The sequence below is a fragment of the Heterodontus francisci genome, chromosome 31 (assembly GCF_036365525.1).
Source record: "Heterodontus francisci isolate sHetFra1 chromosome 31, sHetFra1.hap1, whole genome shotgun sequence".
NCBI lineage: Eukaryota > Metazoa > Chordata > Chondrichthyes > Heterodontiformes > Heterodontidae > Heterodontus > Heterodontus francisci.
This window is the reverse complement of record NC_090401.1, coordinates 19,026,300-19,039,386: the sequence shown is the minus strand read 5'-3', so window position 1 is coordinate 19,039,386 and position 13,087 is coordinate 19,026,300. Positions and strand designations below refer to the sequence as shown.

The 13,087-nt window shown below is 40.6% G+C and overlaps 1 protein-coding gene across 8 annotated transcripts in view; it reads right to left on the bottom strand.

Moving 5' to 3' along the window:
- Positions 1 to 535: 535 nt before the first annotated feature.
- The window catches only part of inpp5b (inositol polyphosphate-5-phosphatase B), a 192,365-nt gene continuing 179,813 nt past the window's right edge, over positions 536 to 13,087 (bottom strand). For all 8 annotated transcript variants that reach the window (XM_068011145.1, XM_068011146.1, XM_068011147.1 and 5 more), the window contains one exon: positions 536 to 6,620. In XM_068011145.1, coding sequence (XP_067867246.1) covers positions 6,496 to 6,620 — 125 coding nt within the window. In that variant the 3' untranslated portion in view covers positions 536 to 6,495. The remainder of the gene's footprint in view (positions 6,621 to 13,087) is intronic.

Sequence of the window (13,087 nt, the reverse complement as noted above, 5' to 3'; positions counted from 1 at the left end):
CTAGAGAATCATACAGTACCACAGCAACTGAGAATATGTTAATCCTTGGTTGATCCTCAGAAGTTATATGACAAAACTAGGCTATTTTTATCCATTCAGATTTTTTCAGGGAACAGCTTTCTTTTTAGGAAAGTGGGCCTTATAGAAGCTTCTATACACCATTGCAGCATTTGCTTTGTATTCAGTTAAATAAACAAGACCTCTTGGCCATAGCTCTTCCCTGCCAAACCCAGATGGGCCAGCCCAGTTTCTAAAACCAGCTGCTTTGCTTTGTTCAACATCATGGCCATAATGGAAAAACTACCCTTCATTCTCATCAAATTCCAAAGGTCACAGACTCATACTGAAAATTACTGATCTGCCACGATAGATCTGGTATCCAAATGATTAGATTCGGGGGTAGGTTGAGATTCAAAACAAAAATAGAACAAAGAAATTGTTTAATACTTATGTCGGTTTTCACCTCAAACATCAGGTCAAGACTACAAAGCACTGAGCTTTGCTTACAGTACAAAATGATGCTAGGATACACAAGGATATTAAGATGTGTTTATTCAGGTTGTGATGCTGACAAGCTCTACAATATTAAAAATAATGCAGACCTCTATCAGTATATAAATAACTTTAATTCAATCACAGAAACGAAAGCAACATATTAACTACATTATAGAATATGAAACATTTGGTCCAGCAACGTCACAGGGGCACTCTGTCTTAGTCCATGGAGCAAAAAACAACAGTTGCCTATCACTTTTCATTTAACATGTACATGTTTGTGATACAATGATCCATTTTGATGCATACTGCATCACAATTTTCAGCAAAGACAGTGGCCAAACACAACATTCCTGTAAAAAATATTGGCAAAGGTACAGTTCCTCGACAACAACCTTCCAGCTGAAGTTTCTCTCAGGAACATGTTAACTGCACAGTCTTTAACAGCATGTTTCAAATGATTAAGGACTTCCCTCCCTCCCCAAAATGTGCTTTCTTCTAGTTTCCATGCAGTCAGGAGGTGCAATGGCCTCTGCTGCATTAATGCTGGTAATCTTTCCACCCCCTTTTAAGATGAAGCACTGTGCTACCACAATGTGCTTCGTCAATCAGCCTGGTGAACTCATGCCTCACTCTTCAGCTAGAGCTACTAGAAGCCCTACAAGGTGATGTTGGAGCACTCCTCTATAGGCTGCTCGATCAACATTTGTAAACTCTGCAGTTTTATTTTGAACACATAATGTACATCACTTGAAAAAGCTGCGTACTGTCCTGGGATTGAAGAGGTCGGCTGGTGATTTGTTCTCATGCTGCCTGAGGCTCACAGACTATTTTTTTTTGTCCTCATTATTTCCACGTCATGTTTAACTAAAAGGGAGAGATCCTCACTTTTTTTTTTTTACACATGCCTCAAAGCTTTTCAAGCACTGTGGTCCTCTAGTTCAGACATCACTGTGCCATATTATTTACAGTAATAAATCATCACTGTGGCTAGCTGGCTGGGAAGCCAGTATATACACATTAGTTTTCTTGATCTATCCCGGATGTTTGTAATATAATGCCCATTCAATGAAAAATTGTGTTATCGCCCCTGGCCAGACCATGTGGTGCTAACTGGGAGATAAATGAGAATGGCACAATCACAGCTGGGGCTGAAGGAGAACATTCAATATATTAATTTGCTTCATTCAATGATTTAACAGAATTTTCCACTGCCTCCTTTCTAACCAATAACAGTTGCATTTCAGAGAACTAGGGCAATCTTAACCTCACCAAAAATGCAATGCATTCTAAGCGGGATTGAAGCTTGCAAAAGATCACTACGAATGATAAGGGTAATTGGGTTTACAATTTTCAGAGCTAATTTTAGAGGGGGAAAAACAAATTGATTGGGAAAGCGAATTCAATAATCTTCCTATAAAGGACAAATAGAACCCTTTTAAAAGCATAATGTTTTGCATACAGGAAAAATACATACCCACAATCAACAGCTGAGACCCGAACAGACTAAGAAACTAATTAAAAGTGAAATAAAGAAAAACTAACCTTTACAAATCCTGCAGGGAGAAAGAGGATGGAATTCTCTGGGATCAATGTAAGACCATGCAGAAAGATGTTAAAAGGGTGATCAGAGGGGCAAAAACAGACTTAGAAAAAGCACAGCTACAGATGCAAATTCTAACAGTAAGAAGTTCTTTCAATATTTCAATAGTAAGAAGGCAATCAAAGGGATGTCAGCCACAAAAGATACAAACAGGCTGGAAACAGGACAAATATACAACAGTAAATATTTTGAATGCCTACATCCTCTAAGTATTCACAAAGGAAGACGTGAGTAATATGATAAAGAGTTGTTCCAGGAAAAATGACTTTGATGTAACTAGGATGGGAGTCCTCAGCAGGCTAAAAGGACTTAAACACAATAAATTGCAGGGACAGATGGCATTTATCCCAGAGTGGTAAAGGAAACCAGAGAGTACAACTTACAGGAACTGACAATCATTATGAGGGAGCTATTGGACACTGGGGGCTGCTAGTAGATTGGAAACTGGTCAAAAAGGGTAATGAATCAGATATGGTAACTAGAGACCCATTAGTCTCAGTTTAATACTGTGCAAAATAATGGATCAATTATCAAATGATTATCCATACAATAACAGTGTAGTTCAACACAGATTAAACAACAATTTCATTTATAGGTCACCTTTAATGCAGAAAAAGAGGCAGAGAAATTGAGGTCGGGAATTTCTGAGCATGGAGCTGAGATGGCTGAAGGCACTGCTCCCAATAGTAGGGCTAAGACAGGTGCAGAGTTGGATGAATGGAGAGTTCAGGGGGTGGGTATTGTAGAATTGGAGTAGATTACAGATAGGGAGACTTATGGCCAAACAGGATCTAATCATGAGGTTAAGAATTTTAAATTGAAGGCATTGGGGGACTGGGAACCATGGGAGGTGAGCAAGGGCAGGTGTGATGTATGAGCAGAACTTGGTGCAGGATAGGATAGAGATTCAGCAGGGGAAGATCCAGTCTGACCAACATGCTTTATCTTTTTTGAGGATGAGACATCCCAAGTGGACTGTGGTAAGCCAGAGAAAAGGGTATTATTTTACATCAAAGCTGTGTGTGTTCTGGGTAAATCTTAGGTATGGCTAAGAAATTGGCTGATAGGTAGAAACAATGGATACTTGTTATAGGAGTTATAATGGGTTTTGGGGCAAAAGGACTGAGTGGGGTGCCCCAGATATTAGTGTTGGCACCCCTACTGTTTGTAATTTACATCAATGACTTGGATTTCGAAACCCAATGCAAACTGGTCCAATTTTTAGATGATATCAAACAAGGAAGGGCAGTTGAATGGGCAGAGGTGGCTCAAAAGTTGCAGAATGAGCTGGACAGAATATGTATGTCAGCAGAACAATGGCTGACAAAATTGAATATAAAGCATTGCACATGGGAAAGGAAAGTAGGCAACACATGTACTCCATGAATGATGTTGAAATAGTTAATGATGAAGTTAAGAGAGCCCTAGGAGTCTTAGTAGACTTGGTGCTCAACATGCCTGATCAATGCAGAGCAGTAATCAACAATATTAATGAATTGTTGAACTACAACAAAGGCTCAAAGACTGTGCAGTTAAAAATATCTTTTAAATAAAGCAGATGATTTTCTGAAATTTAAACAGTTTCAGTATTAAATTGGATGTCCTCAAAAAACAAATGCATCACTGGAACATAAACCTGGAATTAGATATATTATAGGACAGGCCACAAATAGTTCCTGAAACATACAAAGGAACAATCATATGGTGTGCGTAAAAAAAAACACAATCTTACTCTTTACTGAATTGGTTACCTGCACATTTAAGGTGTGCATGTTTTAGCACAATGGAAATACTCAGCAGACAGCATCAGCAGTCAGTGAGGGTGCAAGAGTGTCATGGTAGCTCTTTATATTGGAATGCAGAATTATTGGAGAATAGAAGTGTAATGCAGGAATGCAGCTTCAAGCCTCCAACTCTACCAAGCTCCCCCTCTCAGTGAAGTTGCTGTGGTAAACTGCTAAATGACTCCATGTAATGCGAAGGGAAGAAAAGGAAATGGGAAAAAATTATATATTGGATAGAGAGTCATCAAGTAGCCACCATGAGATGTCTCCTGGCAGCTTGTCGAAAGCAACAGTGCAACATGAGGTTTGGGAATAGGCATTCCTCAATACCCTCACTGCCCACTTGGCTTCAAGAGCTCATGTCGCTCAAGCAGGTCCTGGGGAGAAACAGTTAGCGATGGGGGAAAAATGTTAATTGCCTTCATAGAAAAAATAAGGAAGAAAAGAGGACAAGAGTGCACAATTATATCTTGGTGGAGTCCCTGAGTTTTGCCCAACATCTACGACCACTCAATACAACAAAATCCTTATTAACAATAAAAGATTTAGAAATACATTTTTACGAAAAGATTCATACTACCTGACACTGAATAAAACAAACATAATATTAATGGGCCTGAATTTAACTCTGTGTAAGTGAATGGGTTTTGAGTAGTTAAAATCTCACCCAAATGTGTCAATAAAATGGAAAGTACATTATCAAACCAATCGGAAGCTTGTCTGTGTCAGGATAAATAGACTGGAGCCATTTCCACTAATTTACTGGTGGACATGATTTACAGTACGCAAACACAGAACCATCATAAGTTCCATTACAGTGAATTCAAGGTTAAAAAATACACCTGATCCAAGTATACAATTTCAATAGAACAAATCACTTCCAACTCACTCTAACTACATGCAATTATTTATCTAAGTACAGGATCTTAATACAAAATAATCTTGATCAAGGATTAAAACATTCACCCAAGCATCCAGTTTTAATGCTAGGTTAACCGCTTCATCTGGAAACAAGAGCACAATTTTGGTGTTGAATCACTTGCATTTAAAATACCTTTGTTTTTATTCAGTGCTTGTTTGCTCAGACTGAAGGGGCTATGGTACAAAGATTTACAAATTTATACAGAATTCCTGCTCTAACCAGAACATTTCTTGGCAAACCATTTATCAGGATCCAATTATGGTAAGGAAAGAAAAGTTTTTGTATGCCTCACAAATCCATTTTCGTAACATCAGCTCAAAAAGGTTCAATGAAAACTCATTTCAAATGAGACCTGGGATCTGTAGACACTCCACATTCACATGCTCAGTTCCTCTGTCACCCACTGATGCAAATTTCTCAAGTAGATAGAAATTCTTTGTTTTGATACCTCACTTTGTTTTAAAATAGGAAACATTTTGTGTACAAGTCAAGTTCCATTTTTCTCACTGCGAGCTGAATCTGTGTATTTTAAAAGACATGGTGACGAAGTTAAATTTTACTCCAGTATATTGGTCTGGAATAGGATCTATCATTACAATATTTCATCAACTCCAAAAGGTAAGATACCATATTTATTGCATGGGGAAACCTAATGTGACTGTAGTTCAGTATCAACCTCCCCTCCCCCTTCCCCAACTCCATTTATAGTCGGCGGGATCTTACGAACGTGATTTGCCCGCTATATAAGGTGGCCGGTGCCTTGGGCTAGATCAATTTTATACAGAATTTTGACAACTTTAGAAATTAAAACTTAACCATGCTGTTTAAGCACCGTCAGCTCTGGGATTTGAGTTCAGTTCTCCACCCCTTGTCTCTTTCTTACAGAAGAGATTCTCCAAAATAACGGTCAGTAAGTGGCCCCTTGCAGCAGTCTCTCCATTTCTTGTTCTTTCCCAGTCAAAATGTGCTATTGGTGATTTGAAGAGGACGTCTGTGTTTCTATATTGTTAATGTGGAAAATACACCTGACTACAGACAAGCTGTGTGTCGTGATGGCTTTTCACCTTATTCAGATAGGGAGAACTTGAAAGGGGCTGAAACATGCAATGTTTTGGCCAGCTTCACCACTACACCGGAGACTGTAAATACAGCTCGAGTTGCAGCAGCCTCTGCTACTTGGGACTGCCTGAAAGGACTTAATGATAAGTAATCACATTTTAACTATAAGTCAAACAGCTACCTGAGCTGCCTTAAATAACTGCTGTGCTGAACACACTTTAAGTGGTGCCTTTGTAACTGACACCTATGGTAAAGGAAAGTGGTCTACACCTGATACAAGAGGGGTTGAAGTGGAGGGGACTGTATTTTCAAACAGTAAAAGGCAATCTGCATACAAAATTGTCAGTTCCCTGCACTCGGTGCATGGCAAAATGCAACATCAAAAACATTTCAGCGTGCTTCTATAAAATGGAGGTGATGAGACGACTCCAGCTCTGAACCTTTAAACACACGAATAGATAAAAATTACATTACAAAGTAAGTAGAATCTTTGTTTCTGTATACCAAAAACACTTGCATAATTCTAAAGGTATTTACTTTTATCTTAATATAAAAATACTCTTGACTGAATTGTACAATTTTATTGAATATTAGAAAATAAACACTCTGTTGGCTGAGTCAGGCTGCTTCGGTTAACCATCCTTCAGTGTAAGGAAACGTGCAATGAACATCTGTGCTGCCTTCTTACTATCAATGACATCACATTGACTAGTGGCACCAGGAGGCGATCTCAGCAATAGCGCTCCAAAGATGCTTGCTGTGGAGAGGAAGAGTGGTTTATAAATTTTAAATTCTGGACTATTATCCCGATTCCTAACACCAACTGAAGGGTGGGGCATGGGATCCATAGTCAATTTTTTTTTTAAACTGCAAAATATTTCCATACAAAATCATCTTTTGCTGCATCTGATGCATTACACCATTTCTTTAAAGATGTTATATTCCTATCATTTAATCTGCCCTCTCAGCTGGATGCAAAAGATCTCATGGCACTATTCCGAAAGAGAGTGTCGGAGTTATCCCCATTGTCCCAGACAATATTGATCCCTCAGTCAATATCATAAACAGATTATCTGGCCATTATCATCTTTCTATTTGTGGGAGCTTGCTGTGCACTAATTGGCTGCCATGTTATCTACATTACAACAGTGACTACACTTCAAAAGTACTTCGGGACGTTCTGAGGTCATGAAAGGCGCTATATAAATGCAAGTCTTTCTTTTCTTTCTTTAACATAAAGAGTGCACCATACCAGTATAGGATCAGGTGCACTGTTCAGTGTTGGAGCTGGAGGTGAAAAGCTAGATTTATGATGCAGCCTGAAGCCTGGCCTCAGTTCCTCTGCCGATATAGTAACAATTTCAATTATTTACTTTGAAGTACAGTATACAAAGCATTTCCTACATTTGCAATGAGGCACTATACAATTTGAAGCTTACCTTCATTCTCCCCATGCATAAGGATGGTTCCCAACTTGATTTGCATACAGGCATTATGCAGGTTTCTACTGTCATTACACTCATGTACTACAACAATTCTATGCCCAACAGTTGTCTGAATTTCATGTTTAACATTTCTTCACTATCCAACTTCCTCTGATCTTTATTCACTGAATTTATATCAAGTGTCCTTGGCAAAGTTCCCCAGCACAACCACCAGATTGTGGCTTCAATGATAAAGCTACCCCATGGATCTTCAAAGAGGCACTCGATTCCACTGCTTCACAACATACCAGTACAGGATTAGTCAAAGAAAACATGCTGGTGTATGAAAAAGTGCTGGTTAATCAATGAGAATCACTTCTACAACAAAAGAGTGACAACAAGAGCTGCTTTACAGAAACCGTTGATACTTGCGGGCAGTATCATATTTCTAAGAGGTTGGTCATATGGTAGAAACTGTAGCAAGGTTCAATTATAAATACGAAGGTTGACTACCATTTGCTACACTTTTTTTTATTGTGTTAAAAAGTCACAACTTCATTGCTTCAAATGTTAGATTACTTTGAAGTGCAGTGACAATTATTTGAACACAACCATTTTGTACACAGCAGGATCCCACAATCAGTAATGTGATTTAGGAAAAATGTATTTCTTTAAAGCAGTGTTGGTTCAGGTATAACTGTTGGTCTGGACACTGGGAGGAGCTCCCTGCTCTTTTTTAAAGAGCATTTTTGCACTTTAAACATCCACCTGAACTGGAACAAGTAGGCAGGGTCTCGGTTTAAAACCTCAAACAATAGATGGCACCTTCAGCAGTACTAAACTGGAGTATCAGCTAGATTCGGCACAATCCTTGTAGGGCTTGAAAGTTCTGCCTTCTGACCCAGAGGTAAAATTGTTACTCATTAAACCAAGTTGAAAATGTATTGCTTATGCTGCAGTTTACTATATCACCCTTAAGGGGCTCTCAAATTATAACTCAAATTCCACCAGGGCAAGTTACAAAACTGAATTTAATAAATCTGGTTATCTGGCACCAGAAAATGACCATGAAAGCTGTGGGTTCTCATAAACCCAACTGGTTCATTGATGTCCTTCAAGGAAGGGAACCTGCCACCCCTATGCGCTCTGGCCTGCATGCAACTCCAGTCCCAACCATATGATTGATGCTTAATATCCTCGCAGCAACTAGGGACGAGAAATATATGCTGCCTTGCTGGTGTTGCACACATCCCAAGAACAAAGTTTAAAAATTAAGGGTGTGCTTGTCTGAAAAAGCCTGACATGGGCAGCCTTCTAACAATATTCTAAGAAACCGTCAAATTCAGAATTGGATTTCATTCTCAATCAATAATGGCCTAGCAACAGAAAAAGCTGGAAATCAACCTGAAATGTTAATTCTGTTTCTCTGTCCACAAATGCTGCCAGACCTGCTAAGCATTTCCAGCATCTGCAGTATTTTGCTTTTGTAATGCTATTAGCAAGCTTTGCTGTATGCAATGTTTCAGCAGCTATGACTGTTAAAGTCATAGACACCATAGTGTGGCTTTACCAATGATAGGAAAATAGTTATGAGACTTGTTATAGTGGAACTGTTTCCACTGGGGCAGAGAAGACTAAGAGGAGAATTCAAAGAGGTTTTTAAAATTATGAAGAGCTTTGATAGGTGAAGAGGGACAGACTATTTTCTCCAATTGCAGAGTCAGTGATGAGGTCATCAACATAAAATTGCCACTGAGTATAGAGAGGGGTTAGGAGAAATTGAGAGTTGCTGAAAAATGGAATGCTTTGCCACAGGGGGTGGTTGAGGCAGAGTCCAATACATTGGATAAATATTTGAAACAACAGCTTATATTAATACAGTGCCTTTAACAGAGGAAACCGTCCTAGGGTACTTCACATGAGTGTGATGGGACAGAAACTGACACTGAGCCAAAGAAGGAGACACGAAGACCGGTGACTAAAAGCTTAGTTTTTAGAATGGTCTGAAAGGAGAAAAGCGAGAGAGGTTTAGCGAATTCCAGATCTTAGGGCCTACATGGTTACCGATGATGGGATGAAGGGAATGGGGGAATGTACAAGAGTCCAGAGTTCTTGGAGGTAGTAGATCCGGGGAAGGCCAAAGAGATAGTGAGGGGAGAAACCAAGGAGCGATTTGAAAATTACATTGAAAATTTTAAATTTGAGATGTTAGTGGACCAGGAGCCAATGTAGGTCAGTGAGCACAGGGATGGCAGGTGAGTAGGACGGTGCAGGTCAAAATGCAGGCAGCAGAGATTTGGAGGGAAAGATACAAGTTCATGGGGGCGGTCCGATTAGTTTTGGGATGTTGTAGCAAAGAGCTGGCACTGACATTATGGACTGAATGGCCTCCTTCTGTGCTGTTAACTTATGAAGTACCATAGATCATAGAATGTAACTTCATTAGATTCTACCCAGAGCAAGATACTAATAATTGGGCAGTTCAAGTATTTCACATTTATAATGTTACCATCCTTCTTTAGGCCCAAGTTTAAAAAAGGAATGCTATGAGTACAGGCTGTTTGGGTGGGATTGATTGTACTTGTGTAGCAATCTAGGTAATGCTAACTTAGTTCAGAAAGTTGGGAAATCAGTTTGACACCAGGTCTGCATGGCACCAGTCACTTCAGTTTGTATACTGTGCCACCTTGTGGTGAAAACCTCAAGCTGAAAAGATAAAAACAAATGGGTAGGTTTTAACTTTTGATGGCTGACTCAATTTTGAGGCTTCGACCTCATCAGCTGCAAACACCGTAACAGGCGACCCACAGCAGCTTACCAGTTTGGACCACAGGAACATTGACTAGCTGCGAAGCCAGAGACAGCTGCAGGTAGATTCCAGTGGTGTCAAATGGGCCATGAGGGGAAGGCAAGGCTGAAGAGGTGAGGCCAGGAGAGCAGCAGCCTGCAATATTCTTGTGGAGCTAGGAGGAGCACTCCTGCTCCAGAAAAAGAAATAGCAGCAGAACAAACTTTTGTGGGAGCTTTCTAAGCGGCTGGCAGCTGTTACGGGCTCAGTCAAAATAATTTACTATAAATGAACCACATGGAGCTGTTTCTGAGAATTCTGATAAACACCAGATAAATGCAAGTGTGTTTATCTTTTAGAATTATAACTTTCTTTCTAACTACTCTTTTACTCTTAAATTAAAGTCAGCCAATCTTTTTTAAGTGCTATAACAAAACAAAAAAATGTTGGAAATACTCAGCAGGTCTGACAGCATCCGTGCAGAGAGAAGCAGAGTTAACGTTTCAGGTCAGTAACCTTTCATCAGTTCTGCCAGTCAGCATTCAGCCATCAATCAGTATTTCCAGCAATTTTTCATTTTATTTCAGACTTCCAGCATTTGCAGTATTTTGCTTTTTTTTTTAAGTGCTAAATCTGTCTGTCATTTTGGGAGCTGTGTTCCCTTCTTGTGCCATTCAGGTGGGACTTTTAAATCTTATTAAGGAGCAATGTGTATTTGGAATGGATATAAAAACACTAATGAATTGAGAATAAAAGTAATTGATGGGATTATACTATAGGCCTCCCAATAGTCAGAGGGAAGTGGAGGAGCATATATGTAGGGAAATCACAGGTAGGTGCAGGAATTAAAGGGTTGTAATAGTAGGTGATTTTAACTTCCCTAATATTGACTGGGACTGCCTTCGTGCTAAGGGATCAGATGGGGAAGAATTTGTTAAGTATGTCCAGGATAGTTTTCTGAAGCAGTATGTGGATAGCCCTACTAGAGAAGGGGCTACACTCGACCTCCTCTTAGGAAATGAGGCTGGGCAGGTGGTTGATCCGTCAATGGGGGAGCACTTTGGGACCAGTGACCATAACTCTATTAGCTTCAAGATAGTTATGGAAAAGGATAGGACTGGTCCTCAGGTTGAAGTCCTAAATTGGGGGAAGGCTAATTTCGATGGCATCAGACAGGAACTCTCAAAAGTTGAATAGGAGAGGCTGTTTACAGGTAAAGGGACGTCTGGCAAGTGGGAGGCTTTTAAAAGTGAGATAGGAAGAGTTCAGGGTCAGCATGTTTCAGTTAGATGGAAGGGCAAGGCTGGCAAGTTGAGGGAATCTTGGTTGACGAGGGATATTGAGGGTCTGGTCAGGACAAAGAAGGAGGCATATGTCAGGTATAGACAGCTGGGGTCAAGTGAGTCCCTCGAGGAGTATAGGGGTTGTAGGAGTACACTTAAGAAGGAAATTAGAAGGGCGAGAAGGGGCCATGAGATTTCCCTGGCAGATAAGATAAAGGAGAATCCTAAAAGATTCTATTTTAAGTATATTAAGAGTAAAAGGGTTGCTAGGGAGAGAGTAAGTCCCTTTAAGGATCAGTGTGGTAATCTATGTGTGGAGCCACGGGAAATGGGCGCGGTCTTAAATGAATACTTCTTGTCTGTATTTACCGTGGAGGTGGTCATGGAAGCTAGTGAGTTCAAGGGAGTCCCTGGAGCATATCAACATTATAAAGGAGGTGGTGTTGGAGGTTTTGAAGCGCATTAAGGTGGATAAATCCCCAGTGCCTGGCCAGGTGTATCCTAGGATGCTATGGGAAGCAAGGGAGGAGATTGCTGGGGCCCTGGCAGAGATTTTTGTATCATCGTTAACCACGGGTGAGGTACCAGAAGACTGGAGGATAGCTAATGTTGTGCCTTTATTTAAGAAGGGCGGCAGGGATAAGCCAGGGAACTAAAGGCTGGTGAGCCTTACATCAGTGGTGGGAAATTTATTGGAAGGGATTCTGAGAGACAGGATTTATATGCATTTGGAAAGGCAAGGTCTGATTAGGGATAGTCAGCATGGCTTTGTGCATGGGAAATCATGTCTCACGAATTTGATTGAGCTTTTTGAGGAGGTGACCAAGAGGATTGACGAGGGCAGGGCAATGGACGTGGTCTACATGGACTTTAGTAAGGCCTTTGACAAGGTCCCGCATGGTAGGCTGGTCCAGAAGGTTCGAACACATGGGATCCAGGGTGAGCTAGCCAATTGGATACAAAATTGGCTTGGTGACAGGAGGCAGAGGGTGGTAGTGGAGGGTTATTTTTCAGATTGGAGGCCGGTGACCAGTGGTGTGCCGCATGGATCGGTGCTGGGCCCTCTGTTGTTTGTCATATATATTAATGACTTGGATGTGAATGAAGGGGGCATGATTAGTAAGTTTGCAGATGACACCAAAATTCGTGGTATAGTGGACAGTGAAGAAGGTTGCCTAAGGTTATAACAGGATATAGATAAACTGGGAAAGTGGGCAAGGGATTGGCAAATGGAATTTAACACAGACAAGTGAGAAGTGATGCATTTTGGGAAGTTAAACCAGGGCAGTACATACACAGTGAATGGCAGGGCCTGGGGGAGTGTTGTTGAACAGAGAGACCTTGGGGTACAAGTACATAGTTCCCTGAAAGTGGCAACACAGGTAGACGCTGGTGAAGGCGGCGTCTGGCATGCTTGCCCTCATCGGCCGAGGCACTGAGTACAAGAGTTGGGACGTCATGTTATAGTTGTACATAACGTTGGTTAGGCCGCACTTGGAGTACTGTGTGCACTACAGGAAAGATGTGATTAAGCTGGAGAGGGTGCAGAAAAGATTCACAAGGATCTTGGTTTGGAGGGCTTGAGTTATAAAGAGAGATTGGATAGGCTGGGTCTGTTTTCCCTGGAGCGAAGGAGGCTGAGAGGGGACATGGTAGAGGTATATAAAATTATGAGAGGCATAGATAGGGTAGATAACCAGAGTCTGTTTCCCATTGTAGGGGTGACTAA